Here is a 27,727-nt window from a genome sequence, read left to right on the forward strand (position 1 = left end):
TTATGTGACCTGTTGATCTATTACTCAAACAAGGGTTAGCCCCTCTCTGCTCCTGCCACGACTGTTATCTTAAGGCGTCCACAGGAGAAAAAGCCTGGCTGTTTACCCTGTTTCTGTTGTTACTTCCATTTTGGAGAGCAAACAGGAGGCTGATGGTAAACGTCTAAGCTGGAGCCCATCTATCTCCTGTCTCAGGAAATGCAAACAGATGGCCAGTTGTAAGTGTCCGGCCTGAAGCCCACTTTTTCTTGCCCCATGAAATGTAAACAGGAGGCCAGTGGTAAATGCCTAGCTTGGGGCCCATCTATCTCTCTGCCTCTGTCCTACGGTGCACAGGGCGGCCCCTTCAAGGAAGGGTCATCTGGCCCCAAATGTCAATAGTGCTGCTGTTGAGAAACGCTGAGCTGGACAACTAAATCAACCCCCTTTTCATGTAGGAATCCACCAAATCTTCAGTATGGAGATCTGTTTGGAGGTTGCTCTTTGGGGGATTAGTGGGCGATGCTCAAAGCCAGTGGTGGTATTTTCTGTTAACAAAGGTGGAGACGGTCACCAAGGTCCCCATCATTTCTCAATGAAGTTAACAAACGCAACACGCAGTGTTTTCTTAGAACTGCTGACTGGCTCTGTGAAGCAACTACATGGAGTTGCTGTCAGGAAGTAGTGTTCACACATTCCCGAAAAGGAAAACAAAAGAAGAGAAGAGAATGGAGTAATACTCTACTGCCTTAGTCATGTACTTAGAGATACACATCTGCAACTACAATTTTGAATTTTAATATTGTTTCTGAACTATGTCTTCTCTTTTTTTTTAAATTGTTTCTGTCTCCTGGGTGTCAATCCCAATATGTCCATCCTCCTGCACCCAAACCTGCATCTCCCCCTTGACTCCCTGTCACCCCCCATGCTGTAGAAGGACCACCCTGGATGCCCCCCAATCTTACCTCAGTTGTTGGGCAGGTTCTCTGCCCAGATGTCTTAAATGTGCCCCCTTCTGCGCTGGTCTGCTACTGCCTGGATTCAGAGTCTCACTGTATCTTCTCCACTATCATTTTAACTGCTTCCTAACTGGTCTCTCCAAGTCCAGCCTGGTCCTCTCCTGTGTCTCATAAATCCACACTCTGACAGAATAGTCTTTCTAAATAAAAATCTCTTCATGAAACTGAAGCTTTAAATCTGCATAGCTTCTGTGAAATTCCTTAGTCCAGAAAAACCCCTCCATAAGGCAATACTTGAAGTCACAACATTTTTGCCGTGGAATACATGGGGTGGAGCTGTTGTGAGATTAGCGAGCCGACGGACGGCTCCTGGCCCTCTGACTGGTCAGCACTGCCAAGCATTCTTCTGCAGGACTCAGATACATCCTTCATCACGGCTCTTGGTGCCATCCCGTGGAGGTCACCTGCTCTGGGCTTGATCTCACTGGGGATGACACTGGGTCCTCTGGTTGGCTGGGTCTTCCTGGACAAGCACTGGTGATTCCAGGAATCTCCTGGTTAATTCATGTTCATTTCTGAACATCAGCCTGACCTTTCTTTCAATGTTGGGGAATATTGGGACGCGGGGAGCCTCCCGCCACCTTCTTGGTCACGTGGCTCCTCCTTCCCTCCACCTCCTCTATCTTCTACAGAAGCTAAACTATTTGAAAGCAGGAGATGCGCAGAGGACGGGAGCCGACCGCCACGCACTTTACGTCGGAAACCGAGGAATCGCGGGGCGCTCATCTCTCGGTTTCAGTGTGTTGGGTTCCCTTCCTGATTTGGCCCAACTTACATGTCGAGGCTCCTTCCCTGCCACTGTTCTCTCCCCAAGCCCCTCCCTGAGAGGCACCCCCCAAAACCTCCAGGCCGTTCGCAGAGGATCTTCCTTCCTCCCTGTTCTCTTAAGTTACCGGGAAGCGCTTTCTTTCCGACTGAAGAGCTACAGCGTTTTTTGATAATCACATCCCCCCTGAGTCCTCTCAGTCATTTAACAAATACATTTCAGACACTGTGGTTGATGCTATGGACACAAAAACGAGTGAAGGAGAGTTAGGCTGTCCTCAGGTTGGTCGTCTAGTGCGGAAGACAGAAGATTCTCCAGAAAGTCCCTCTGGAGTTAAGTGTCTGACGGGGATTTTCTTGGGGTATTTGGGTGTGGCTGCCACCATCTATTTTCTCGTAACATCTAGAAAGTACCTCTGAGCATGTCTCTCATCAGACTGTGAGCCACCTCAGGTCACAGGTCATGTCCTCAGCTGGGTGCCCAGCACCCAGCCAGGGGCCGGGCCCATGGGAGGGGCCGAGACTCCTCTGCTAATTGAGTTAACGAGTCTTCATTATGACACAACGCAGCCCGACTTGGGGAAGCACTCATGGAAGAAACGTGTTGAGAGGGGAAAAAAGGTCTTCAACGTTATGGAAACCTTTGCAGAACAGGGCCAGACTCAGTGTGTGTGCTTCGTAGGCTGCTGAGAAATCCTGTCTGAGGGCCCGCAGAGCTGTGATTTGCTAAGAGTACCTGTAAATGACACAGGAAAGGCTGCCAGTGTGACATGTCAGCCTCACTGGACGTTACAAAGGAAAGAGGGACTGACCTTGGCTGTGGTCTCCCGGGGGCTGGTGCTGTGACCCAGTTACCGAGGCCTGTTTGTGTACGCTTGCCAGATTTTCAGGCCAGCAACACAATTCTGTTATTCCTCTTGGGCCTGTCAGATCATGAAACAGGTACTTTGAAAAACACTTAAACCCCCTCCTTTCTGTACAGTGCGGAAAATTCTCGAAAAACGCTTCCTTTGGGGGGCCTTGTTTTTCCCTTATCTGGCAGGATCCTTAACATTCAACCGGACAGGGAAATACTTTTCAGATACAATCGTACTTTCTTAAGATAATGAGATGGGGAAGATTTTGACGGGAAAAATAAATAGCATTTCAAAATCTCTCTACTGTTAATCTATCGCTGAAAGGACTTCACATCCCCTATGTATCTTTTATTGGGAGGAGTGGGAGAAAAAATGAAAAGCGTTTTCATATTGAGAGCTCTGTTTTTTTGTCCTTGGTTAAATCCATCTTCTATCCCTGGGGATAGTATCTGGATGGGAGGGAAGGTTCCTCGGGTCTTGGCGCACAGAGGCTGCCCGCAACTGTGTTAGAGGAGAGAAAAAGGCAGAGAGCTGAGAAGGAGAGAGGAAGCTTGCAGGAGGGGCTGCAGGCTCCAGGGCAAACTGGCTCAACAAAACCGGAGCAGGTGGGAGTGTGGACCGGGGAGGATGCCCGACCCGTGTTTGCTGGTTCCGGGTGTAAGTGAGCTCACCGCGGCTGACTTGAGGTTACCACATGTTTAACGGCTGGCTTGCAGGAGCCAGGTCCAGCTCATCACTGCACAGGGTGCTGCAGTGGGCCTGCCGATTTCCCTGCCTCTCCTCCTGGGATCAGAGGCACTTCCCTTATGCGAGCACGGATGAGATCTGCCAAGGCTCTTTAGGAGACGCTGGGACTAGAGCTAGTGTCCAAGCAGTTGTCACTGGGAGAAGCGCTCACCTGGACTCCAGATGGCAGGAGAGGCCCAGAAGGAAGGTCCTCTGGGAATGGCCTGGGAGGTCTGGGGGGCAGGGGCGGGGGTGTCTCAAGGAGGGAACTGGGGAGAGCAGAGTGGCAGGGAAGGAGCCTCGAAATACAAGTAGAAGCCCCCTCTCTCCTTTCTTCCTTCCTTGTGGACGCGTAGAACAAGGCAGGGCTCCCAGACTGCTGGACGCTAACTCGCGGGCAGGCGGTTAGTTGGTGTGTGTGGGCAAACAGGGATGCCAGGAGCTGCACCCCGTCCTTCCTGTTCCGGGGATCCCCGATGCCCTTCTCTTCCTCAGTCAGAGTCCTGAGCTGTGACCTTCGTCTGTCCTCTGTCAGACCATCCTCTGACTCACCGTAATGTGTATGACACGAATATAAATACAGCAATTGGCTATGAGGACTCTTGAAATTAAAAAGCATTTTAAAGGGGTTTAGGGCAAATCGTTCTTTTTAAAATCTTTTACTCTTGTGTCCATAGGTCAGGGAAACCCCCAGAATTTGGGAAGAGTCTTGGAGTATTTATACAAAGAAAAAGAAGTCTGTGGATTGTCTTGAACCAGAACTCAGTGCCTAAGCGCTCTGGGGCATGGGGGTGAGGAGTGGGGTGAGGGTAATAGGTGTGTGTGTAGGCTTACCTAACGTTCAAGTTTTCCTTCCCAGATTAAAGCTGGAGGAGAGTTATGCCTTGGAGTCTTTTCTCTGCAGTTCAAGAATGAGTGGTGTGTTTGAGAAGGCCAAGGCCGACTTTCCTGGAATGTTCACTACGAAGCATCACCCAAGGTTGCACAGAGCGCTCAGCACCGGTGCTCAGCTTCCCTCTCTCCATCAGGCGCCGCAAAACCAGCAGCGTTTCGTTCTTCGGCAGGTTCTCTTCTCCGGAAAGAGGTACACTTGCTATCCACACACCTTCCCCTCTGCCGACCTTGCCTTAATTGAAATCAGTGATCCAATGAGTGCAGCGATTGCAATGGCAAAAAAAGTGTGTGCTCAGTGGTTTTTGAATGTTTGGGCTGAGCAGCCCACAGCCGCAGCCGCTGGGAGTAGCCGAGGTGTCAGAGGTGTGACGGGAGAGGCTGAAAAGGTTGTGTTTGTCTTGCAGCATTTGGGGCACCCCTGAGTGGTCCTGCCCTCCCCACATACCCCGGGACGGCTCCCCTCCCAGGCTGTGCCCGCCGTTTTGTGGGCGTCCTTGGGGAGCCTCGGTGGTCCATAGGAGCTTATTACAAATGCAGAGTCTGGGCCTCACCCTCAACCTAATATACTTTGATGAGATGCCAAGTGAATCACACGCACATCAAAGTCTGGGAAGTGCTGTCATGAAGGAAGAAGCATTGTCTTCCCCTTGGCTGAAGGCCTGAGCCTCTCTGGGCGTTAGCTGCTTGTAAAGACTGTTTCCCCTGCCCCTCGTGTTGAGGCCTGCTTCAGACTGTCCTTGCAATTTGTGAAATATCCACACCTATACTTTATGGGCTGTTCCTCAAATTTGTGAAGTGTCCTCAGTAGGGAGCAGCTATGGCTTCACATTGTCTGAAAGGCAGTGGCTGCCTTCACAGTGCTGGGGGGACAGGTCCCCCACTGGGAGGCAGGGGAGGGGGGCTGGGCTGGAACCGGCCCCTGCTTTAGCAGGATGATGGGGAAGAATGGATAAGTAATGCTGTTTAATTTCCCTTCATAATCTGACATTTCTCCCCAGTTCCTTCCCTGTGCTGCTCACCAGCCCCCCCAAAACACACACACTCCCAGCAGTTCTGATTTGCCCCATCTTCTTCATGGCTCAGCTTCCCCTTTCTGTAGAGACATGGAGCCAAGTAAGTAAGCAGAGGGTGAGCTGCTTAATCTTATTTACATGTGATGTATTTGTTGTCTTTCATGTCCTGTAGGACTTTAAAAATATATATATATATATATATATATATATATATATATAACACTTTATGCCACTTTTAAATGAACCATTGAGAATTCATGTCATGCTGGGTCCTGTAATCACAGGTTTTCTGGCTCAACTTTTTGTCCAAGACCTATGGAGAAAGGGAAAGATGGGAACTAGAACCACGTGATTGGAATATAAGCCATGATTTTAAAGCATTGTTACTGTGTGATAACTGACATACATTCAAAACACTGAAACCTTGAAGTTTGTAACCCCTTCATATTCTGGAATGATGCTGGAATCAGAAGACAGGAGTGATATCTAAAAGGATAATATGCAAAGCGATATTTTAGCCTTGTGCATGATTTTATGTTTTCAATGTACTACGTTGGAATGATGCTGGAATCAGGAGAAGACAGGAGTGATACCTAAAAGGATAATATGCAAAGTGATATTTTAGACTTGTGCATGATTTTATGTTTTCAATGTACTACATACGTATAGAACTGTTCAAGTTGTTATTTCCAATATTTATATTAGAAAAATTATATAGACACTTTATAATTTTAACCAGCTTTTTAAATAACACTTGTACTTACTGTATTGTAATAAATTTCACTTTTAACATAAAAAAAGAAAGAAAGAAAGATATCATCCTGTCAACATGCTTCCGGTGGCTGGGGCCTCTGGCCACCGGCCTGGGGTGAAGCTGACACAGGAGGGATGGGAGGAGTGTGGGCCCTGATGACCCTGAACCACTGAGACCCACTGGAAGCCTGCCCCCCTCGGAGGCCCCGGCCGAGCCCCTCTGACTCCGTATCTGTTCTGCCGCTCGGCTTACACACCAGCACCACAGCCGAAGCCCGGCGGTGGACAAGGGCTCGGACCCCAGGGGCTTTGGCCTCTGCAAGTGGGCTCGGGTCCGCTGATGAGCGGCGGGCCCTGGCGGAGTCCTCCGTCCTGGCTGAATCGGCCCCGCTGGAAAGAGCCCCAGGCCCTCCGCACCTACTGCAGGAGCGCGCCTCTGCACCCGTGTCCGCTTCCTGGAAGTGGAAGAACCCAGGGGTCCGGGTCCTCTTCGCCCCTCTGCACGCGCCCCGGTGTCCCTTCTCACTGGACACAGAGCCACTGGCAGCCGCGCTTTCCCTTTCAGAACCTCGCCTGCCTCTGCCGCCGTCCCCGTCCCCGCCCCCGTCCCAGCGGTCGGGGTCCCAGCGGAACTGTGCGTCCCGGCGGCGCGGGGCTGTGCGGGGCGCGGCCGGGGGCGGGGTTGGAGCCCCGGCCCCGCCCGCCCGTTCCCCCGGGCCGCGCCCCGGGAAGTCCTGGGCGGTGGGCGGCACTGGACGGGGCAACAGTCGGGTCTGCGCCTCGGGCGGTCGGGGTCCCGCGGAGCAGAGGCGGCAGGTGGGCCCGCGCGCACGTGGGGGCGCCTCCCGCAGAGCGCGGGGCGGGCGGGGCGGCCTGTTTACCGGAGCGCTGGCTGTGCGGCTCGGGCCGGGGCGCGCGTCCGGGCGCAGGGCGGGAACTCAGACGCCGCCTGAGGCCGTGATGCTTGCGTGGAGAGGGAAGGGTGAGCGCCGTTAACCGGAGTCGGGCAAACGGTGCTTTCGGAGGCTTACACGTGGCTTGGAGGGGAGGGGCTGCAGGGGTTCCGGAGGCCGGGGCAGGAGGCTGGGTCGTTTAGGGCAAGTGCGCTTTGAGCTGATCCCAAGGGCCGTGGGCGGGTTAAGAGCTGCGTGGAGGGCCAGGACGCCGCCTTCCTCTGCGCAGAGCGTATGTGGGGACCCGTCCTGTCCTGAGGCTCTCAGCCTGCGGCGCGGAGGCAGCAGGCAAGGCTTGGTGACGCGTGTGATGGATGAAGGGGGCCTGAGGCCAGCGGTTGGGTGAGAGAGGGTCTCCTTTCCAAGGTGGGCCGGAGAAATGTGGGCTGGGGGACGCTGGCCGTGCCTCGTTCCGCTTCAGATGTGCCCCCAGTTTCAGACGACCTGCCCACCAGCGCGAACACCGCCGACCTCCCTGCTTCACAGACACAGCCTCCCTGTTCTCGCTGGCTGTACCCCGTCACCCCGACTGTCCTCTCCTGGACCCCCGCTTCCTCCTTGCCTTTCCACTCCGGTGTCCCCCAGGCACTGGTTTCCCTTGTCATGCTCAGTCTACTCTGGAGGCTTTGGGTGGGAGGAATGAGGGAAGCTGCCACATCCGTGTTTTGAGCCAAAAACAAAAAAAAAAACAGAACAAAACAATGCACATTGTCTCGGCCCCACTTCCAGTGTACAGGAGTCACCTGAGGTCTGGAGAACAGGAAGGCCAGGCTCTGAGCTGGGTTCTGGGTTATGGGATAATGGTTGGCCGTAGGGAGCCGAGGGCCGTCCCCAGACTGAGCAGCCACTGTAGGTGAAAGTTCTTTGCCTCGCAGCCCATTTTATACCCGTTTCCAGCCTGTCTGGATACAATTCCGCCTCTCATACATTTTTCAAGTATCAGCTGGCAAATGGGGAGACCATGGCCTGAGTCATAACTGAAAATCTCACGAGGAGTCTTCATAAATATATGAAAGAATAGACGTGGTAGGCTTCCCTGGTGGCGCAGTGGTTGAGAGTCTGCCTGCCAATGCAGGGAACATGGGTTCGTGCCCTGGTCCGGGAGGATCCCACATGCCGCAGAGCGGCTGGGCCCGTGAGCCATGGCTGCTGAGCCTGCGCGTCCGGAGCCTGTGCTCCGCAACGGGAGAGGCCACAGCGGTGAGAGGCCCGCGTACTGCAAAAGAATAAATAAATAAAATGGACGTGGCGTACGGGGACCAGGCAGAGCACCGACCAGTTTGTCATCTGGGGTTTCCTGCCCTTCCTCCTCCCTGACCGTGTCCTCCTCTTCAGATGGGAAAGGATTGGACTTCACTGCTCCCGGGAGGGAGGGAGGGAGGGAGAGAGAGAGAAAGAGAGAGAGAGAGAGTGTGTGTGTGTGTGTGTGTGTACTACTGCACCTGATTTCTGTTGATTTTCCCAAGGCTTAGCTAATTTAACGTTGGACTTAGTTTTTGGATGGAGAGCAACAGTAAATGGATCTGCCTCCATAAACTATTTTTGAGCTTTAAGATGAAGAAAAAAGTGCAATTCTAAAATTGCCATGTGTTAGGTCAACAGCATTCAGGGGTTATTGAGGTGGCCTCCTTTCTCTTCACTCTCTGGCTCCAGACCCAGCATCATGGACGCTCTTTCTGAAGCAAATGGCACTTTTGCCCTCCGCCTTTTAAAGATACTGTGTCAAGATGACCCTTCACGCAACGTGTTTTATTCTCCTGTGAGCATCTCCTCTGCCCTGGCCATGGTCTTCCTGGGGGCAAAAGGAGACACTGCTGCCCAGGTGGCCCAGGTGAGCCTGGAGAAGGGACTCTCTTCCGTGGTTATGTTCTGTCACCCCACTTCAGACCTCCTTCTCCAGAACTGCCCGAAGGAAGATGGCATGGACGCCTGGTGCACACGCATGCTGTCTCGGGAGCTGGGGCTTCCTGGGGAACCAGAAGCAAAGGGCAGGGCTGAGGTCTCCTTCACTGAGATCTTTTTGGGGAAAAGTTTTTCCAGTTGATAACCTGAATATGGCTATCAGAATTTTGTCCTAGCACTTTATCTGTGTTTAGGATATGATACCGAAATTGTTTGAAATCTCAGCAGCTAAGATCTATCTCATTTTTAGAGTCAAAGACTTTGTAACTATAATTATTCACTGGTAAGAAAGGTAGGTTAATATCTGTTTCAAGTCAGTGGTATACCAACATGCCTTCCAGCTGAGTTAGGGGATAAGCAGAAGTATGCAAAGAGGGTGAAAAGGCATGTGCTTATTACGTGTACAGACTGCATAGGTGCTAGTTAGCTTAGTTTAACAAATATTCAGTAACATCAAAATGAGCCTGTCCCTGTCCCCAGGGGATTTTATAGAGCAGGCAAGAGACACGTGCCCAAGAGGAAACCAGAAGGCTGGTGTTATGGTGGAGCTCCCACCCTGCACACAAGCCCCTTCACCGTCGGGGTGCCTTTCTGTTTCAGTACGGTAATCATTTCCCAGATCATGTATGATGGGGTGAAGGTTTCATTGTAGAGGGGTGTTCTTTATTCTTGATGAACTTTCCTATGTTCTAGGCCAGCCGACGAACCCTTACAGGAGCTTCATGTGGGAGCCCCCAGGTTGTCTGGTTACTTTACGAGGTGTGACACGGAGCGGTCCTCACCCTCCCGTGTGCTCAACGGGAAAATAACAGGCGCTCAGTGTGCGAAATGCAGGTTGCTGCTTTTGTCACATCAAGGGAAGTGCTTTCGAAGAGCGAGCTTTGACTCTGTGTAAGCTGGCAGACCCTGAAAGCGCTGTCTTTCCCACTGTGATTTTTAATGCTTTTAACTACATCCTTTTTTGGGGGGTAAATTTTAGAGGTAAGTTTGCCTCCATTTAGGGCACACTTAAACTTCCCTTGGGATGCAAGGAACTTTTCTGAACCATTCTTGTCCTCTTCATTCTTTCCTGTGATTCATCTTCAAACAAGAGAGATCCACTGAGGCAGAAAAGCCACCTCTTTTACCCAAGTGTTCTGTTTTCTCTCTCCCCACCTATCTCTCTGTATCTTCCCCCTACCGCCACATGGTGTTGCTTCTCTGGTATGTATTAAATCTGCACGTAAAATAAAAATAATGCCCTTTTAAAGGAACATTTTGTGAAGTATTTGGGAAAAAAGTTTGCTCACAATTTTTGTTGAGACTGAAGAGCAATGTTGATAATTTTTAAATTATTTTTCTTAACAGGTGCTTTCTTTAAATACAGAGAAAGACATTCACGAGGATTTCCGGGCACTTCTCACTGAGCTGAACAAGCCTGGCACACAGTATGTACTCAGAACGGCCAATAGGCTCTTTGGAGAGAAGACCTGTGAATTCCTCTCTGTAAGTTGAATCAACAGAACAATAAAAGTTGCAATCAAAATGTAGAGTCTGAGAGCAAGACTTCAGAGAACCGAAACTTATGAACATTATTTTAAAAACTTATCATTCCCTAACTATGCCTTGAACTATTTAAAATGTGACTACTTCTAAAATTCATTTATCCATTTCTGGTTATTCATGGCTTAGTACTTACCTATTTATAAACACTGATCTTTTAATATCTAGCAAACTAGGATGATCACTCTTAAGGGATATCTGGTCTTTTTAATATAAAGTATGCAGTGTTCAGAGCTTTTGGAACCTTGCTGCCATTTTATTTAGGAATACAGCCTCACTGACCACTTTCCTCCAAAGATCTTTCAGGAATCCTGTCTTCGGTTCTACCACACTGAGCTGGAGCAGCTCTCCTTTGCCAAAGCTGCAGAGCCGTCCAGGAAACAGATAAACGCTTGGGTCTCAAAAAAGACTGAAGGTCAGAATTACACGTTATCCCCGCTCCCGCCTTCTCCTCCTCCTCCCCGGCTCCCTGCCCCTCTGATGTCACTAGTCTTTCGTGGTCAGCGCCGGGTTGGCTGGGCCTCATGGCATATCTGAACCTTCATGGACTCCCAGAGGTTCTGATCAGATGCTGGGATTTTCAACAACAGAGACTTCATTTTGTCCATTCACCCAGGACCAGAGTGACTGATACGAAAAGAAACTCGTAGGCCAGGTTTCCAGTTTAATAACTCACCGCAAAACATGCTTTCACTTGGCCGGTGATGTTCACGTGTTGGTGAATCCAGCACCTCCGTAGGAAGGAAATTGATGGTCTGATCGTACGCTTGGGCTCCTCCGTCTAGAGTCCACGCAGACCTCCATCACATTACGCTTACTTATCCTCCTGCTTCTTTCATGTCTTTTGCCTGCACTACCATCCTTAGATGTGAAAAACCTAGACTTGTAGGCCAGCTGCAAACCCTCTCTTGGGGCTGATGGATTCTGCAGACTGAAATCACTGTTTGGGGGGGAGTGGGGCCCTATTCGTTTCTGTCTCAGAGGGTGGCGTGTTGTGGTCTTGGCCCCCATGATCCCTGTGTGATGTTGGACCCACGCAGCCCCCTCTGCACCAACTGCATTTAGTACCACTAGGAACGATGCTATTTCCGTTAATAAGCGGGAGCCGTTTATTAACAAGTAAAGAACAAGAGGTTGTCTTTCCTTGAAGACTTAGCAGTCATCTCCCCTGTTCCTCTGGCGGCAGTGAATTACAGGGATGCTCTTAGTTCATTGAAAAGGTACGACTTGAGCTCCAGGGGAAGAAGGGAGTACCTTTCACTTACCACCTGACCTTTTCTGAGAATGTCTGGAGGATCAAATAGTGAAATCTTTTCTGGAGGCTTCCAGAAGTTCATCAGTGCACTCACGCTGTCCATTGCTGGTGATTTCCCCTTTGAGCCATTCGTTGTGGGCATTTGACCACATGAGATGACTGTAGCCTCTCCAGCCCATCCCTCATTTCCTGTTTGTCTTGTTCTCCCACCTGGAGCAGAGTTTTCCTTGAGTGACTGGGGGAGTGGTTCATGTCACTGACTTTGCAGATGTCCTGAAGTACCGGTGATAATAAATACCACCCGCATGTGTGATTTCTGTATATACCAATCCAAACTCAGCAAATCTGAAAAAAGAATGTTTGGTCCTAGACTCATCATCAAGGATGTTCCAATAAGCCTTATCATGGTTGATTCATCATGCTTTGTATTCTCTACTTTTCCCTGAAGGTAAAATTCCAGAGTTGTTGCCGGGTAACTCAATTGATGCACAGACCAGGCTGGTTCTCATCAACACAGTCTACTTCAAAGGAAGGTGGAATGAGCAATTCAACAAAACGTACACAAGGGAGATGCCGTTCAGAGTAAACCGGGTGGGGAGACTTTTGAACATGCTGAGAATTGGATGAAGAAATTGAATGGAAAAATTAACTTTGTAAAAATAGAAATGATTGGTTAAAAATAATTTGAAACTTAACATTTCTGAGTGAAATTTTAAACTCAGTAGATAAGAACTGAAGGTATAAAAAACACTTGCTGCCGGTACTTTTTTGCATTTTATGACTGCTTCTACTGCCTTGATAATTTCTTATCCAGTCATTGCTGTATGAATGTGTCCATCATACATTCATTTCTGGAAACTCAAGGTTTTCTGTTAAGCCCAAATTGCTCAGATAGAAAGCAAAAAAAATTTTAAAAAAAATTTTTTAAACAGCCCACAGGTGTTAAGGAAGTGTGTGATATGTGTGTGACGGGGGGAGGGGACACAGGGAGAGAACATGAAAACGTGTTTCTTGAATCAGGTATTTAAAAACTGTGAATAAATATAGACTTGATTTGCTGTTAATTAATTTCTCATTATAAATTCAGTATTTATAGCTTTCTAATATTAAAGCTGACAAAGACCTGAGTCTTGACATTGAGGTGTAACTTCGATTTAGGCAGGCATTAAAATAGTTTGCCAAACCCCTCAGCCCCTAAAACAAAATACGATTTTAATGCAATTAGGAAATGTATAGGAGTAAAACCCTTTTCTTAGAATAAGGTGTACTTTAAATAATCAGCCTTCTAATTGCAAAGGGGGGAGGGGGAGAACAACTTTTCGGGCATGGATTTTAGAAACTATCTTAATTTTTATAATAGGTGACCTGTGTCAACTTTTTAAAATGAATTTAATCAGTGTAGTATTTCAGTTAACTTCTGCATGCATATAGCATTTCTGTGTTTAAAAAAGTTATTTCCTCAACTTAGCATATCAGAATTGAGACAATTGGACTTAAGTGCATGAAGACCCCTGTGGCTCTTGACACTTGCTGCCACACTGCTTTCTGAGCCTGTGCATCCATCTACATTCCGGACCACATTGCTGTGAAACTATAGGTTTCATCCCACTTTATCATAAAACCTTTTTCTAATTAAATAGGAATAATTTTCTATTTAATTCATTTGATTATACTGTTTGGTTAGGTATATTTGCTGGGCATATCTTAACTGTGGCAGATCTGACTTCCTTTTCTGGAAAATGCAGAGCATCACATTTATTTTGCTGAAGGAAACATCTCCTTTCCCAGTCTGGCACCTGTCTGCTGACGGCAGATGCCTTGTGATGGGAACAGGAAGATGCTGGTGGACAGTTTGTAAATATTAACTAGGGCACAAATCCTGTTTCCATCCCGGGTGCTGCAAACACTCTGGAGTCATGCTGCCTCTTTCAGGAATCTGTTTTTAATTCCGGGCTCGTGTGTTTACTCCCGTCAGAAGGAGCAAAGGCCGGTGCAGATGATGTTTCAGGAAGGAACGTTTAGACTCGCCCACGTAGAGGAGGTACAGGCCCAGGTCCTCGAGCTGCCCTACGCGGGTGAGGAGATGAGCATGCTCGTCTTGCTCCCTGATGACCACGTGGCTCTGAGCTCGGTGAGTTGAACCCTGCAACACCCTCGTGTCCTTCCTTCTAGGCTAGAAGTCAAGCCCCTCCTCCACCTTTGGGGTGCACCTTTCAGGCTGGGATGTGAGCAGCCAGGCAGGAGGCAGTGTTCAGGCTCTTGGGCTCTGGATGCAACGGTTATTCAAGACCTACTTGTCCCATTATCGCCACGTGACCTTGTCACTTCACTCATCCCAGCCTTTGTCTTCTCACATGGGGACAAGGCTAACATCTGCCTGATAGCCCAATTACAAGGATAAAATGGGGGTAGTTCAGGTAACAAGCATAGCACACTGTCTGGTCCATAATAAGCCCTGTGTAAATGTGATCCACTGTTATTATCGTAATCATTGTTATGAGCATTATATTTTCATGTCTCTATTCAGAACCTGAGACAGGGAATGACCTCACATGGGGGCAGGGGACGAGGCAGGAGCCTCACTCAAGAGGGGCAGAGCCAGAAACTCCCAAGATGACTCTCCCCAGCCGCCTTGCTGCTTCTGACGTGGATCCCTAGGCTGAGAGCCGACCGCTGCCCAGTAGATTCTAGCCGGGCGCTGGGTGGCAGGCAGCGTCCCCATGTCCTGTGGGCCGGGCCGCTGTGAGCCAAGCTGCAGCCATGGGCCTCTCCCTGTGAGGTCTCTTCTCCAGGAAGCACACGGGCCCCACCTCGGGGGGAGATCTCCCTTCGGGTCGGGCTACACCGAGAGCCCTTTCTTTCCCATCTCTTTTCTAAGCAGCAATGTCTTGTTGCCTTCAAAAATAATCAAAGTTCAAAGCAAAAAAAGCAGAGTCAGCTGGGCCTTGAGAATTGTCAGGATAAAGTTTGTCTCCTGCAAGCTGTGGGTGAGGAGAGAGCAGCCAGGGTCCGGTGGCTCTGGGCTGCCTGGGCATCTCCCCGCCAGCCCCCGGCTTGGAAGGAAGCCGAGTGTGAACTAGTGCTAGTATGAGATCTCACACCTGTCCTGGCACGTGACGGGGACGCTGGTCCTTCTGCGAGGGGAGAAAGGGTCGGGGGTGCCTGACATGTGCTGAAGTAGGAATCACAAAGTGGAATTCTGGTCTTTCAGGTGGAAAAACATCTCACTTTTGAGAAATTCCTCGCCTGGACCCACCCAGACTGCATGAAAAGCACAGAAGTGGAAGTTTTCCTCCCGAGATTTAAACTGGAAGAGGCTTATGACCTGGGGCCTGTGCTGCAGGGTCTGGGGGTGGTTGACGCCTTCCAGCAGGGCAGGGCTGACTTCTCGGCCATGTCAGCCGACAGCGACCTGTGTCTGTCCAGGTTTGCGCACAAGAGTTTGGTGGAGGTGAATGAGGAAGGCACGGAGGCCGCGGCCGCTTTGGCCGTGACAGTGGTGGAGTGTTGCATGGAGTCTGGACCCAGGTTCTGTGCCGACCACCCCTTTCTTTTCTTCATCAGGCACAACAAAGCCAGCAGCATTCTCTTCTGCGGCAGGCTTTCCTCCCCGTAGGGGATGCACTCCCCGTGCGTGGGAGCTTTTCCCTCTCTGTGTCCCCACACCCCACCCCACAGCGCCCGGAGGATGGGCCTGGGCAGGTCCCCACTGGCTGAACGATCAGCCAGCAGAATCCCTCGCTTCCTCCCTTGCCGACCACTTGTTTGTGCTACGTAACCAGGATCGCGGGACAGGAGACCCTAACGATTCCCTGCTGTATCCGAGATGCAGCCCAAACCCCACAGGACGGCAGGCAAAGTGCTCCCCTGTGGCCCCAGACGTACTTCCCACTCATTCCACGTACCATCCTCTCGAGTCATGCTGTGTTCTCAACTCTGGTCACATGCTTGCCTTAGGCCATTTCAGTAGTAATAGAAGCTACTCGCTATCGCTACCATTTTATAGATTTCCTGGTGCTTGTGCTTTGTAGGAACTTTCTTTAATGCTCATTTTAATGTTATCTCTCTTTAACATTCATTGGTCACCACGAATGTTCCAAATACTGCATCAGGCGCTGGGGCCGCAAAGGGGTGGAGTCACGGTCCTCTGACACCTGACTGCTAGTGCCCATGCCGGAATTAGGCAGCTTTGAGGACAACCAGGCCGGACTAGGTGATGCCCTTAAACTTACCATGTGACCCCTTGTAGGGATCACACCTTTCTTCGTGTTACTGTATTTCTGTGCCTCAAACTCTAACAGTAAAAATTCCATGCAACCCTTAAAGCTCATTTCCAATGTCTTCTTCGAGAAATGCTTCCTTTTCTGCGTAACCAGACGTGCGTCTTTGAACTCTCACTGCACCGAGGGAGGGCACGTCTCTTACGGTAGTTGCGTTTTCCAGCTAGATTTTAAGTTCATCAGGGGTTGGGACTGTGTTTTACACATCAGTGTGTCACTTATTGTGCACTGGTAAGCAGTTTGATCTTTGATGAGCTCTGTGACTTAAAAAAAAAAAAAAACGGATTAGAAATCAGCGATTTTATTGGGTTTTTTTTAAGAATTCTTTTTATCGAGGTGAAATTCACATAACATAAAATCACCATTTTAAAGTGAACAATGCATTGGCCTTTAACAATGTTGTGCAACCACCACGGTGATCTAGTTCCAAAAATACTTTATCACCCCAATGGAAAACCCTGTACCTAAGCAGTTACTCCCCATTCCCTCCCCCTCCCACCCCCCGGCAGACACCAACCTGCTTTCCATCTCCATGGATGTACCTGTGCTGGTAATTTCATACAAGTTGAGTAGTATAATGTATGTCCTTTTGTGTCTGGCTTCTTTCGCCTCGCATAATGTGCCCAAGGTTCATCCATGTTGTAGCAGGTGTCAGCACTTCATCCTTTTTTGTGATTGAATAATATTGCATTGTATGGATAGAGCACATTTTGTTTATCCAACCATCCATTGATGGACATTTGGTTTGTTTTCACCCTTCGGCTATTTGTGAGTAATCCTGCTATGAATGTGCATGTACATGTATTTATTGGAATATTTGTTTTTCATTCTTTTGGGTACAATACCTAGGAGGAAATTGCTGGGTCATATGGTAATTCTATGTTTAACTTTTTGAGAAACCACCAAACTTCTTTCCACAGTGGCTGCTTTCCACTGGCACTGTATAAGGGTTCCAATTTCTCCATAGCCTTGCCAATACTTGTTATTTTCTTTCTTTTAAAAAAAAATTATGGCCATCCCAGTGAGTGGGAAGTGATATGTAGTTTTCATTTGTATTTCCCTAACGACTAATAATGTTGAGCATCTTTTCACGGGCTTACTGACCATTTGTATATATCTTCTTTGGAGAAAAGTTTGTTCAAGTCCTTTGTTCATTTTTTCACTGGGTTGTTTGTCTTTTTGTTGTCAAGGTAAGAGTTCTTTATATATTCTGGATACTAGACCCTTATCAGATATGTGACTTGCAAGTGTTCTCTCCCATTCTTTAGGTTATATTTTCCCTTTCTTGATAATGCCCTTTGATCCACAAAAGTTTTTAATTCAATGAAGTTCAGTTTATTTTTTTCTTTTTTTGCTTATACTTTTGGTGTCATAGCTAAGAATCTGTTGCCCTATCCAAAGTCATGAAGATGTACAGCTATGTTTTTTCCTAAGACTTTTATGGTTTTAGCTCTTATATTTAGGTTGTTAATCCATTTCGATATCTATGATATGAGGTAGGGGTCCAACTTAATTTTTTTGCATATGGGGTACCCTGTTGTCCCAGTACCTGTAACTCTTTTTGAATTGAAAAACGTGTTGATAATAGTCAAAAAGGAAAGGTAAAATCTAAACAATTAATAAGGTGAAAAATTACTCAATTTTGAAGAAACACCATAGCCAAATTGAAAGAAAATATTATTAAATATCTATAAAAATTATATTTGCCAACAATATACCTGATAAGGGGTTAATATCCAAAATATACAAAGAACTATCATACAATTCAACATCAAAAAACAGTCTGCCTGAAAAATGGACAGAGAACCTGAATAGATATTTTTCCAGAGAAGATGTACAGACGGCCCACAGACACATGAAAGGATGCTCAACATCACTAATCATCAGGGAAATGCATCAGGTTCCTCAAAAAAAAAGTAGAACTACCACACGATTAACAATTCCACTTCTGGGTATTTTCTCAAAGAAAACAAAAACACTAATTCAAAAAGATACATGTACCCCTATGTTCATTGCAGCATTGTTCATAGCAGCCAAGATACGGAAGCAACCAAAGTGCCCATCGATGGATGGATAAAGGAGATGTGGTATAGAGGAGTCAAGATGGTGGCACGGGAGGACGCAGAGTTCGTGTCCCCCCCACAAGGTGCCTGCCGGATGCTGGTGGGGGACCCTGATGCCCAAGGAGACGGGGAGAACCCCCAAGCGAATGGATGAATGGATAAAGAAGATGTGGCACATATATACAATGGAATATTACTCAGCTATAAAAAGAAACGAAATTGAGCTATTTGTAGTGAGGTGGATGGACCTAGAGTCTGTCATACAGAGTGAAGTAAGTCAGAAAGAGAAAAACAAATACCGTATGCTAACACATATATATGGAATCTAAGAAAAAAAATGTCATGAAGAACCTAGGGGCAGGACGGGAATAAAGACAGAGACCTACTAGAGAATGGACTTGAGGATATGGGGAGGGGGAAGGGTAAGCTGTGACAAAGTGAGAGAGTGGCATGGACATATATACAGTACCAAATGTAAAATAGATAGCTAGTGGGAAGCAGCCACATAGCACAGGGAGATCAGCTGGGTGCTTTGTGACCATCTAGAGGGGTGGGATAGGGAGGGTGGGTGGGAGGGAGACAAGAGGGAAGAGATACGGGGACGTGTATGCATATGGCTGATTCGCTTTGTTGTGCAACAGAAACTAACACAGTATTGTGAAGCAGTTATACTCAAAGATCCATTAAAAAAAAAGATGTGATACACACACACACACACACACACACACACACATATATATATAATGGAATATTAGCCATAAAAAAGAATGAAATCTTGCCATTTGCAGCAACATTGATGGACCTAGAAGTATTGTGCTAAGTGAAATCAGAGAAGGACAAATACCATATGATTTTACTTACACGTGGAATCTAAAAAACAAATAAACAAATGTAATAAAATAGAAATGGTGTCTTAGGTACAGAGAAGAAACAGGCGGTGCCAGAGGGGAGGTGGGTTGGGGGAAGAGAGAAATGGATGAGGCAGATTAAGAGGTACCAACTTCCAGTTACAAAATAAGTCATGGGTATGAAATGTACAGTGTGGGGAATATAGTCAATCATAAGGTAATATATTTGTATCGTGACAAACGGTAACTAGACTTATCATGGTGATCATTTTGAAATGTAGAGAAATATCGAATCACTATGTTGTGTACCAAGAGCTACCATAGCGTTGTTGGTCAATTATACTTCAAAAAACAAACAAACTCATAGAAAAGAGATCAGATTTGTGGTCACCAGAGGTAGGGGTGGGTGTGGGGTAGGGAGAATTGGAGGAAGGTGGTCAAAAGGTACATACTTCCAGTTATAAGATGAATAAGTGCTGGGGGTGTGATGTATAACCTGATAAATATCATTAACACTCCTGTATGTTATCTATGAAAGTTGTTAAGAGGGTAAATCATAAGAGTTCTCATCACAAGAAAAAATGTATGAGATCGTGGATGTCCACTAAACTCATTGTGATAATCATTTCATGATGTATGTTAAGTCAAATCATGATGTTGTACCCCTTAAACTTACACAGTGCTGTATGTCAATTAATTATATCCCAATAAAATTGGAAGAAAAAAATGAAATTCAATTATGAAATTTTAAAAAATCAACAAGGAATTGATACCAGCTTATACAAAGAACTCCTACAAATCAAAGAGAATAAGGCAGTAAATTCGTAGTCAGAGAAATACAAATGAAATACCTTGAGATACTGCTCTAGGTGCATTGGATAATTGGTGTCAGAAAGTTGGACACAACCTGGTGAAAGCCAGAAAGTAGGGGAATAGCACTTCTGGAACAGGAACTGAGACACCCACATAGGAAGTAATCTGTCAGTGTCCTCAGTGGGCGTGTGTCTCAGGATCTGGGTGGCTCCTTTCCGGGTCTGTGGCCCAGTGATGTCATGGCCAAGTCCCTGAAGGCACAGGGACTGGGATCTTCACTGTGGCCTCATGTGTAGAACAAGGAGTTGGAAGCCACCTAAGCGCCCATGTCAGAGGGGAACAGATCATGAAAATGTGGGGCACGCTTTGGAATAACTACGTAGGAGTCGGAAACTAAAGTGCAGGCTAGGTGTGCGTTCAGTCTGGTGGATAGATGATCCGTGAAAAAAGAGGTAGAAGGAGGCGTATAATCCAATTCCTTTTACAGAAATTAAAAACATCTGCAACATTATATATTATACAAGGAGACACACCTATTGCGTTTCTTTTACTGTTGGTGAGAACTTTTTCATAAATTTTCTTATGATGTTTTATTAATGAACAAATTTTTTTCCTATAGTAAAACCTAGGTTTTTCCTTAGTGATTCTGACTCTGCTTTCTGCTTTCAGTCTTAGAATTACTTTCCCATTGAGAAACCAATTAGTCCCCTATTTTTTCTTCTGTGTTTTTACTTTTTAAATTGATTTCACTGTTTAATCTATCTGTAATTTGTTTTTGTGTTGTTGACACTCAGGAGAAAATATAATTTGATTTATTTACAAATAGTCAATTCTCAACATTATTTGTAAAATGATATGTTTTCCCCAGCCACCTGTTTTTTTCATCTTTATTCTTCCAAGTGAACTTTAGAATAATTTTTCAATACCCAAAATAATTTTTTTTAACTTTGGGATTTTTTTGGAGAGATTAGTATGACATTAAGCATATAGAAATTATTTGAGTAAATTAATCTATATACAATATTTAGTCTTCTGCTCAGGAAAATGAGAGGAGGGGTTTCTATTTGTTCAAATCCTTTATTGTATGTCTCTGTCTAGGTTTTATTTTTTTATATTAAGTCCCACACAGTTTGGGTTTTTGTTGTTGTTATGGTTACTTCTAAATTTTATTGTAATTATAACACTTGTAAACATTTTCCTCACCTGGTTATGGATGGAATATAAGTAAACATTTGAAGCTTATACAATTAAAGAGATACATTGTTCCTCTCTACTACTACTAAACACACTTCTGACACCAGTTGTGTGGGCTTTCCCACACTTGGCAGTTCTCTAATTTACAGGGACACTGACTGGGCATCCTACAATTTAACTCAGTTCCGTCACTAACTGCCTGGAATTTGCTCAGACCCCAGAATTTAAGTGTTCAGTCCCATAAGACTGACCCCCCTTCAGAGGCCGATTTGAAGTCCCAGGTGGTTCTGAGCCCCTGGCTATAAATGGGGTTCCCACAACCCCTCCTTGGGTTCACGTTTGCCAGAATGGCTCTCAGAACTGAGGAAAATGCATTATTTTCTATTACCAGTTGGTTTATTATAAAGGATACAACTCAGAAACAGCCAGATGAAGAGACAAGTATACAAGGTACGTGGGAAGGGGTGGGGCTTCCATGCCATCTCCAGGTGTCCCACCCTCCCAGCTCCTCCACGTGTTCAGCATCCTGGGAGCTCTCAGAAGAAAATTCTCACTTAGGAATTATCATGGAGCATGATCGATTATTCATTTGTAGCCCCCTCTCCTCCCTGGAGCCTGGGGGATGAGACTGAAAGTTCAAGCATCTAATCATGGTTGGGTCTTTCTGGAGAGCAGCCCCACCCTGCAGCCATCCAGGAGCCACCAGGATTGGCCTCCTTAGAACAAATGATGCTCCTGTCACCCAGGAAGTGCCAAGGGATTTAGGAGCTCTGTGGGCAGAGACCAACATATATTTCTTATTATATCACAGCATTTATTGTATATATGGCCAAATTGGTGAACTCTTAGTCATTTAAGCGTTTTCAATACATTCTCTTGGGTTTTCTGCTCTGTGGTTATTATGCAAGAGGCAAATGGCCTTAAGAGGGAGAACATCCTTCTCATTGTTACACTCCTGGCTCCTGTTTTTAGAATTTGTTTTTTGTTTTGTTTTGTCTTGGTCTTTTTTGCACTATCCAGAAATTCTGAGACAGTGTCCAATCACCATAAGAATCCTTGTGCTGCCCTTTGTTATAATTTAGAGCTTGGTAATTCCCAGTGCCTGTCAGACTATGAAGAAGTGTGGTATAAATTAGGCTTCTTGGAGGGAAGTTAACAAGACTTTTTGGAAGTCTTTCAATTTCAGATGAATGTTCCCTTGGGACCAGCACTCTCACTTTTAGATTATCTGTTGTACAGAAGCATTTGCACACATGCTCAGATATGTTCCAGGTTTTTTTCTTCAGCATTATTTTAAAAATTCAGATCTACAGGGTTTTTAAATTATTATTTTTAATTGTGGTAAAAACACAATATAAAATTTATTATCTTAATCATTTCTATGTGTACAGTTAACATTATTCTTTAATAGCAAAAAAGGAAAGAAAAAGAAAGAAATGAAGAAAGAAGGGGAGGGGGAAGGAGGAAGGGTGGGAGAGGAAAGGAAGACAATGAAATGGAATTAATCCAACTTTAATTTTTTTCTCCATAGGAGAAGAATGTAATTCATTTATATGATGGAATATGATGCAGGAAATTAAAAAAAATGTGAGTGGTCTATATGTCACCGAGACAAGCTCGCTCTGCTTGCCTCACAACAGCAAGACGAGGTGTTGAAGCAAGGAATAAAACTTTATTCAGAAAGCTAGCAGGCTGAGAAGACGGCAGATGAGTGTCTCCAAAGAACCACCTTATGGGGTCTGGATGCCAGTTTCTTTTATAGCACAGAGAGGGGGAAGAGATGAGGAAGTAAAGTAAAAAGGCCATACAATTTGCAAATATCCCCTGGAATGGCCAGCCTCAGGGAGGGGATGTGTTCATTTCTTCTTTCTTGTAGCCATTCACAGGTGGACAGGGCCGGATGTTTCCCTGAACAAAGGCACTTTGGTTTAACATTCAGGCGGAGGGGCAGGGTTCCCCAAGGCAGGCCATTACGTATAGACAGTGTCCTTTTGGTGAACAAAAGCAACGGGAAGCAAAGGTTAAAGTAAACGAAACAGATCCAACATGGAGTCAGATTTGGCTCTTCCCTGTTACAATTCCCCACTGTCAGTGTCCATTCCATAATCGTGTGGAAAAAGGAGTGAGGACCGTTCTAATTGCTTCATCAGGTGGATCGTTCTGGGAGTGTCCGCCATCAGTGCCAGTGTTCCAAACGTTGTGGGTTTTTTTGTTCCTCTCTGGAAAGTGTCTCCTTTACACCTGTAGACTTAGAAAAATAATTCACAACCTAAACGTTGAGAGGTATGATGTATTCGGTGGGAATTTTGAGGGATTCAAGCCCGGGAGGCAGTATCTCAAGGAACTTAGCGTTTTTCTCTGTACAGTAAAAGGCAGGAGTCGGGGCTCACTGGAATCACGCCCTTGAGAATGCACCTCAGCTATCTGGGGCCTGTATCCTGTATTCTCATATCCTGAGTTTCCTCAGGGTTCACTGGCTCACGTTGGAGGGCTGCAATTGCTAATGACTGATGTGGCAGGAAATATTCCATTTCTCAGATCCTCTCCTCTTGGTCCGGATTTTGACCGATATTTGGGAGACATTTCATGATCACATTTTGTCCCACGGCGCCGGGGGACTTATCCCAGGTCAGGTGAAAATCCTTGGTATGCCACTCCAGGTGCTAGTTTTTGGATTAGGCCCTATTGATAATTAAAGATTCTCTGGATCCTCTATCTAATTATGATCCAGGAGACATTTTCCCTTGTTGCTTCTTCCCATACCTAGAATGACACTATTACAATTATTTTATGGTATCAATGTGATCTATTTCCTCAAGATGTTTAGCCATAGAAGTTTTGTTGGAGGCCTGGTTACACACTGGGTACTGTAAGAGACAACGATCTTATAAAATAGACAGGATATAAGTAATGCAGCTGGTAACATTGACAAAGACATAGTGCAGCAGAGAGACACAAAGCACAAAAAATTTGGAAACAAAGAACAATGATTAGTATAATCCAGTTGCAATAGCAAGCAGAGGTACCATAACTGGTTTAATAAGCCATCCGCAGTTTCACGGTACTGGGCGTGCGTACTTAAACATGCATGGCTTAATCTTTGAGACAAGCATATGCTACAGGCAGGATCAACCAAGTAGAGAGAAAAAGATAAATGTTTCAATTCTGCTTATGAAGGTATAATTTACCAAATTACTCTAAGTCATAATTAGTTTAAGGGGAAGGTTCTCCTTATACCTGGAAAACAGATTGAAACCAGTCATTTTTCAGATAGAAACTATAAAAATTATAACCATATTCACCAGTTTACTCAGTCCTATGTAACTAACCTTTTTTTAAAAACAGCTTTATGAAGCCATCAGTTTTCCCATTAGAATTCTTCAATTTCTTACCCAGTTCAGCATTATGGTCTGAAAGCCAGAAACATATTTATCCAAAGGTCCATTCTATACAACTTCTTGAAGAGGAAACATTTTTGCAAAGGCATCAGAGTGAAACCATAACTGTCTATAATGACGAAAGACTTAAGAAGCATGTTTAAATCTGATTACAATGCAACAGACAAAGTAACTTCGTTACTGCTGTGACATGCAACACTTTTCAGACAATAGCTAGAATTATGACTGATAACATTTTACCAGGACATATCAAATTTTAGAAACTCCATATAATCCCTAGAATACCTGTACCATTTGCCATACAATATAACCTAAGAAGATTTATTACTTATTTGACAACACTTCCCATGTAATTCAACATACCAAGTGAAACTAATTAGTTAATATCTCTCTTTGGGGTGTTTCAGGGGTCCTTTGAACCACTTTGGTTTAATATTCAGGCAGAGTAGCAGGGTTCCCCAAGGCAGGCCATTACGTATAGACAGTATCCTTTTGGTGAACAAAAACAACGGGAAGCAAAGGTTAAAGTAAAAGAAACAGATCCAACATGGAGTCAGATTTGGCTCTTCCCTGTTATGTGTATGCAGTTCCTGAAAAAGATCATGAAAACAAATTAAGTGAAAAATGTATTGTGCAATACAATGTGTATAGTATGATGTCATTTTTGTGAACAAAACCCTGTATGTGTACATGTGAATTTATATATGTGAATCCATATGAAAAAGTTTAAGGGGCTACATCTTTACTGCACAGTGGTTATCTCTGGGATAGATTGGAGTAGGGGGTATCGGAGGAAAACTTACATTTTTTTACTCTCTATATGTCCATTTATTTAAATTTTTAACTAAGAAAATATAATTCTGGGGACTTCCCTGGTGGTGCAGTGGTTAAGAATCTGCCTGCCAACGCAGGGGACGAGCCCTGGTCTGGGAAGATCCCACAGGTTGCGGAGCAACTAAGCCCGTACGCCACAAGTACTGAGCCTGCGCTCTAGAGCACACAGCCCACAACTACTGAGCCCACGTGCCACAACTAGTGAAGCCCTTGCACCTAGAGCCCGTACTCCGCAACAAGAGAAGCCACCACAATGAGAAGCCCACGCAACGCAACGAAGAGTAGCTCCCCGCTCGCCACAACTAGAGAGAGCCCGCGTGCAGCAACAAAGACCCAACGCAGCCAAAATAAATAAATTTTAAAAATTAAATTAAATTAAAATTTAAAAAATGAAAATATAATTCTGTAATCTGCACATAATTTAAACAAGATCTCCAGAATACAGCCATTTGTGTAATACTGAGTGACAAGGTACTGAAATTGAAATAAAATCTACATAAATTTTTAAAAAATATCCTTTTATCCTTGGTTTTTATAAGAGTTTTTAACAAGAATGCCAGTCAAACACTGACCTTTCTATTTTCATGAGTAAGGTTTATTTCCATTTTCCCCTTATTTTTCAGAGACGTTTCTCGTTCCCTGTTCTGTGAACTGACTTCATATCCTTCACCCATATATTCCCTAGGGTTATGTGAATGAGTAGGAGCATTTTATATATGAACGAGACTCACCTTTTGTCTAGGAAATGAATTTTCAGTATGTCCCTAGTTTGTCTTTTATTTTACATGGTGTTTTCACCATGTTAGAAATTTTAAAAGTTCATACGTGGTTAAACGTATCAGTCTCTTAGTTTCCAGGTTTTGTGAATGTTTAGAAAGTCTCCTTTCCTCCAATATTTTAATGATTTGTGTTCAAGTTAAAACTGATCCATCTGGGAATTAATGTGAATAAAGTGTGAGATCGGTACCCACCTTTCCCCGCAGACTGCAGCCTGATCACAAGAAGCATCCACAGAGCACCTGTGTACACGGTCTCTTTCCACTGCCAGCTCGAGCTGCACAAATGGTCACCACCACCCTCCTCGTTCCTAAGCTCAAGAGGCACCTGATTCCTGGGCAACATTTGATACTGTTGGTGACTTCCTCCTCCAAGGGGTCCTGATCATCCTTGCACCTTCCTACCATTTCCTGCTTGGTCTCATGTCAGGCGTCATCCTCTGTCCAGTCTTCAAGTGTTGCTGCTCCTCGCAGGGCTGGCCTGGCCCTCTCCCAGCCTCCCCCTCCCGAGCTGACGTGGTTCACGTCTCTGGTCTACCTGCCCGCCCAGAGCTGATGCGTTGAGCTCAGGTCTCTCTACTGAGCTCCCACATCTCCAGGTGCCCACTTCATCCTCCATTTGGACACTCCGACAAGCGCTTCTGTGTCAGTTCATGCAAAGGGGACATCATCGCCTAGGTTCCCAACCCTCTTTTGTTTTCAGCTCTGGGACCGTAAGATCCACGAGAGCAGCAGTGGGGTTCACACCATCAAGTCTGCATCCCGGGCACTGGTGCCTGGTGCTCCTTGTTAGATACCAACTGGAGTGACCTGAAGGGCAAGGCAACCCGTCTCTGGCTACCAGGCCAGATGCAGGGCACCTTCTCCCCTCTGTCACTCCGGCTGCAGATTTTGAGGCTGCAGACAGGCTGCCATCCTTGCTCGGCGGGCGGCCTCCTGCAGCAGAGCCTCCCGCAGTGGCCTCCCCTCTCGTCCTCCTTTTCTTCAACCCATTCTTCTCCCAATTGGCAGGGAGGTCTTGCCCACAGTAAATCTGGGTAATTCCAGCTGCTACAACCTAACCCCACAGTCTCTATAGCTAAACACAGTGGAAACTATCTCTCGCCCACTGTAAAGTCATGGAAGGGTTGTTCAGATGGTGGTTCAGAGACCCAGATTCTGGCACAGTCAACACCCACCTTCCAAGGATGCTGCAGAAGAAGGAGCATGAAGGGTGGTGCGTGGAAACGGCATCACATCCACCTGCTCCTGCTAGTGAGGCTCAACCTCATGTCCACACCTGACTGCGGGGAGCCTAGAACATGTGGCCCTGCTGTGCGCCCAGGTAGAACACCTGAGACTTGAGATGAGCTTGGGCGGTTTCCCTTTGCCTTTAGGATAAAGATTAACAAGGTGTGTCATGAACTGAGTTGTCCTCCCCCCAAAGTTATATGCCAAAGTCCTCACCCCCAGGAGCTCAGATGAAACTGTATTGGGACATAGGGTCTCTAAGGAGGTAATTAAAGTTAAATGAGGTCATGGGGTGGGGCCCTATTCCGATAGGACTGGTGCCCTTATAAGAAGAGGAAGAGATACTGTGGCACACATGCACAGAGGAAAGGCCACGTGAGGACACAGTGAGAAGGCGGCCGTCTGCAAGCCAAGGAGAGAGGCCTCAGGAGGAACCAACCCTGCTGACACCTGGATCTCAGACTTCCAGCCCAGAACTGTGAGAAGTAAATTTCTGTTGTTTATGCCCCAGCCTGTGGTCCTTGGTTATGGCAGCCCCACAAAGAAATACAAGGCGCTTCCTAATTTAGCCACTCTCTTCCTCATCCTTTGCCATTCCTCTGAGGACAACTCTTGACTCCATCCCGACTGAAC

General features: G+C 46.1%; 2 protein-coding genes across 4 annotated transcripts in view; both read left to right on the forward strand.

Moving 5' to 3' along the window:
- The first annotated feature begins 6,217 nt into the window (after positions 1 to 6,217).
- SERPINB9 (serpin family B member 9) lies at positions 6,218 to 15,983 on the forward strand. Of its 3 annotated transcripts, none has more exons than XM_081246871.1 (8): positions 6,218 to 6,822; positions 7,189 to 7,301; positions 8,613 to 8,790; positions 10,209 to 10,346; positions 10,701 to 10,818; positions 12,107 to 12,249; positions 13,634 to 13,789; positions 14,870 to 15,983. In XM_081246871.1, the coding sequence occupies exons 2-8, from the start codon at positions 7,270 to 7,272 to the stop codon at positions 15,272 to 15,274; spliced, it is 1,170 nt and encodes a 389-aa protein (XP_081102997.1). In that variant the 5' UTR covers positions 6,218 to 6,822; positions 7,189 to 7,269; the 3' UTR covers positions 15,275 to 15,983. The 3 variants fall into 3 exon arrangements, with proteins under 3 accessions (XP_081102997.1, XP_081102998.1, XP_081102996.1); XM_081246872.1 differs by having other exon boundaries at positions 7,189 to 7,247; XM_081246870.1 differs by lacking the exon at positions 7,189 to 7,301.
- Positions 15,984 to 24,703: 8,720 nt separating this feature from the next.
- LOC308624009 (leukocyte elastase inhibitor-like) overlaps positions 24,704 to 27,727 on the forward strand; it is a 29,770-nt gene continuing 26,746 nt past the window's right edge. The window contains exon 1 of the mRNA XM_081246880.1: positions 24,704 to 24,707. The gene's annotated coding sequence lies outside the window, so the exon portion shown is untranslated. The remainder of the gene's footprint in view (positions 24,708 to 27,727) is intronic.

The sequence above is a fragment of the Mesoplodon bidens genome, assembly GCF_964165515.1.
Source record: "Mesoplodon bidens genome assembly, chromosome: 10".
In the NCBI taxonomy this organism is placed as follows: domain Eukaryota; kingdom Metazoa; phylum Chordata; class Mammalia; order Artiodactyla; family Ziphiidae; genus Mesoplodon; species Mesoplodon bidens.

Coding starts and splice junctions, on each gene's coding strand:
- SERPINB9 (XM_081246870.1), top strand. CDS start 6,347: ATGAGCGGCGGGCCCTGGCGGAGTCCTCCGTCCTGGCTGAATCGGCCC. Junction 6,823..8,612: donor CCGCGGAGCAGAGGCGGCAG/GTGGGCCCGCGC, acceptor CTCTGGCTCCAG/ACCCAGCATCATGGACGCTC. Junction 13,790..14,869: donor ACCACGTGGCTCTGAGCTCG/GTGAGTTGAACC, acceptor CTGGTCTTTCAG/GTGGAAAAACATCTCACTTT.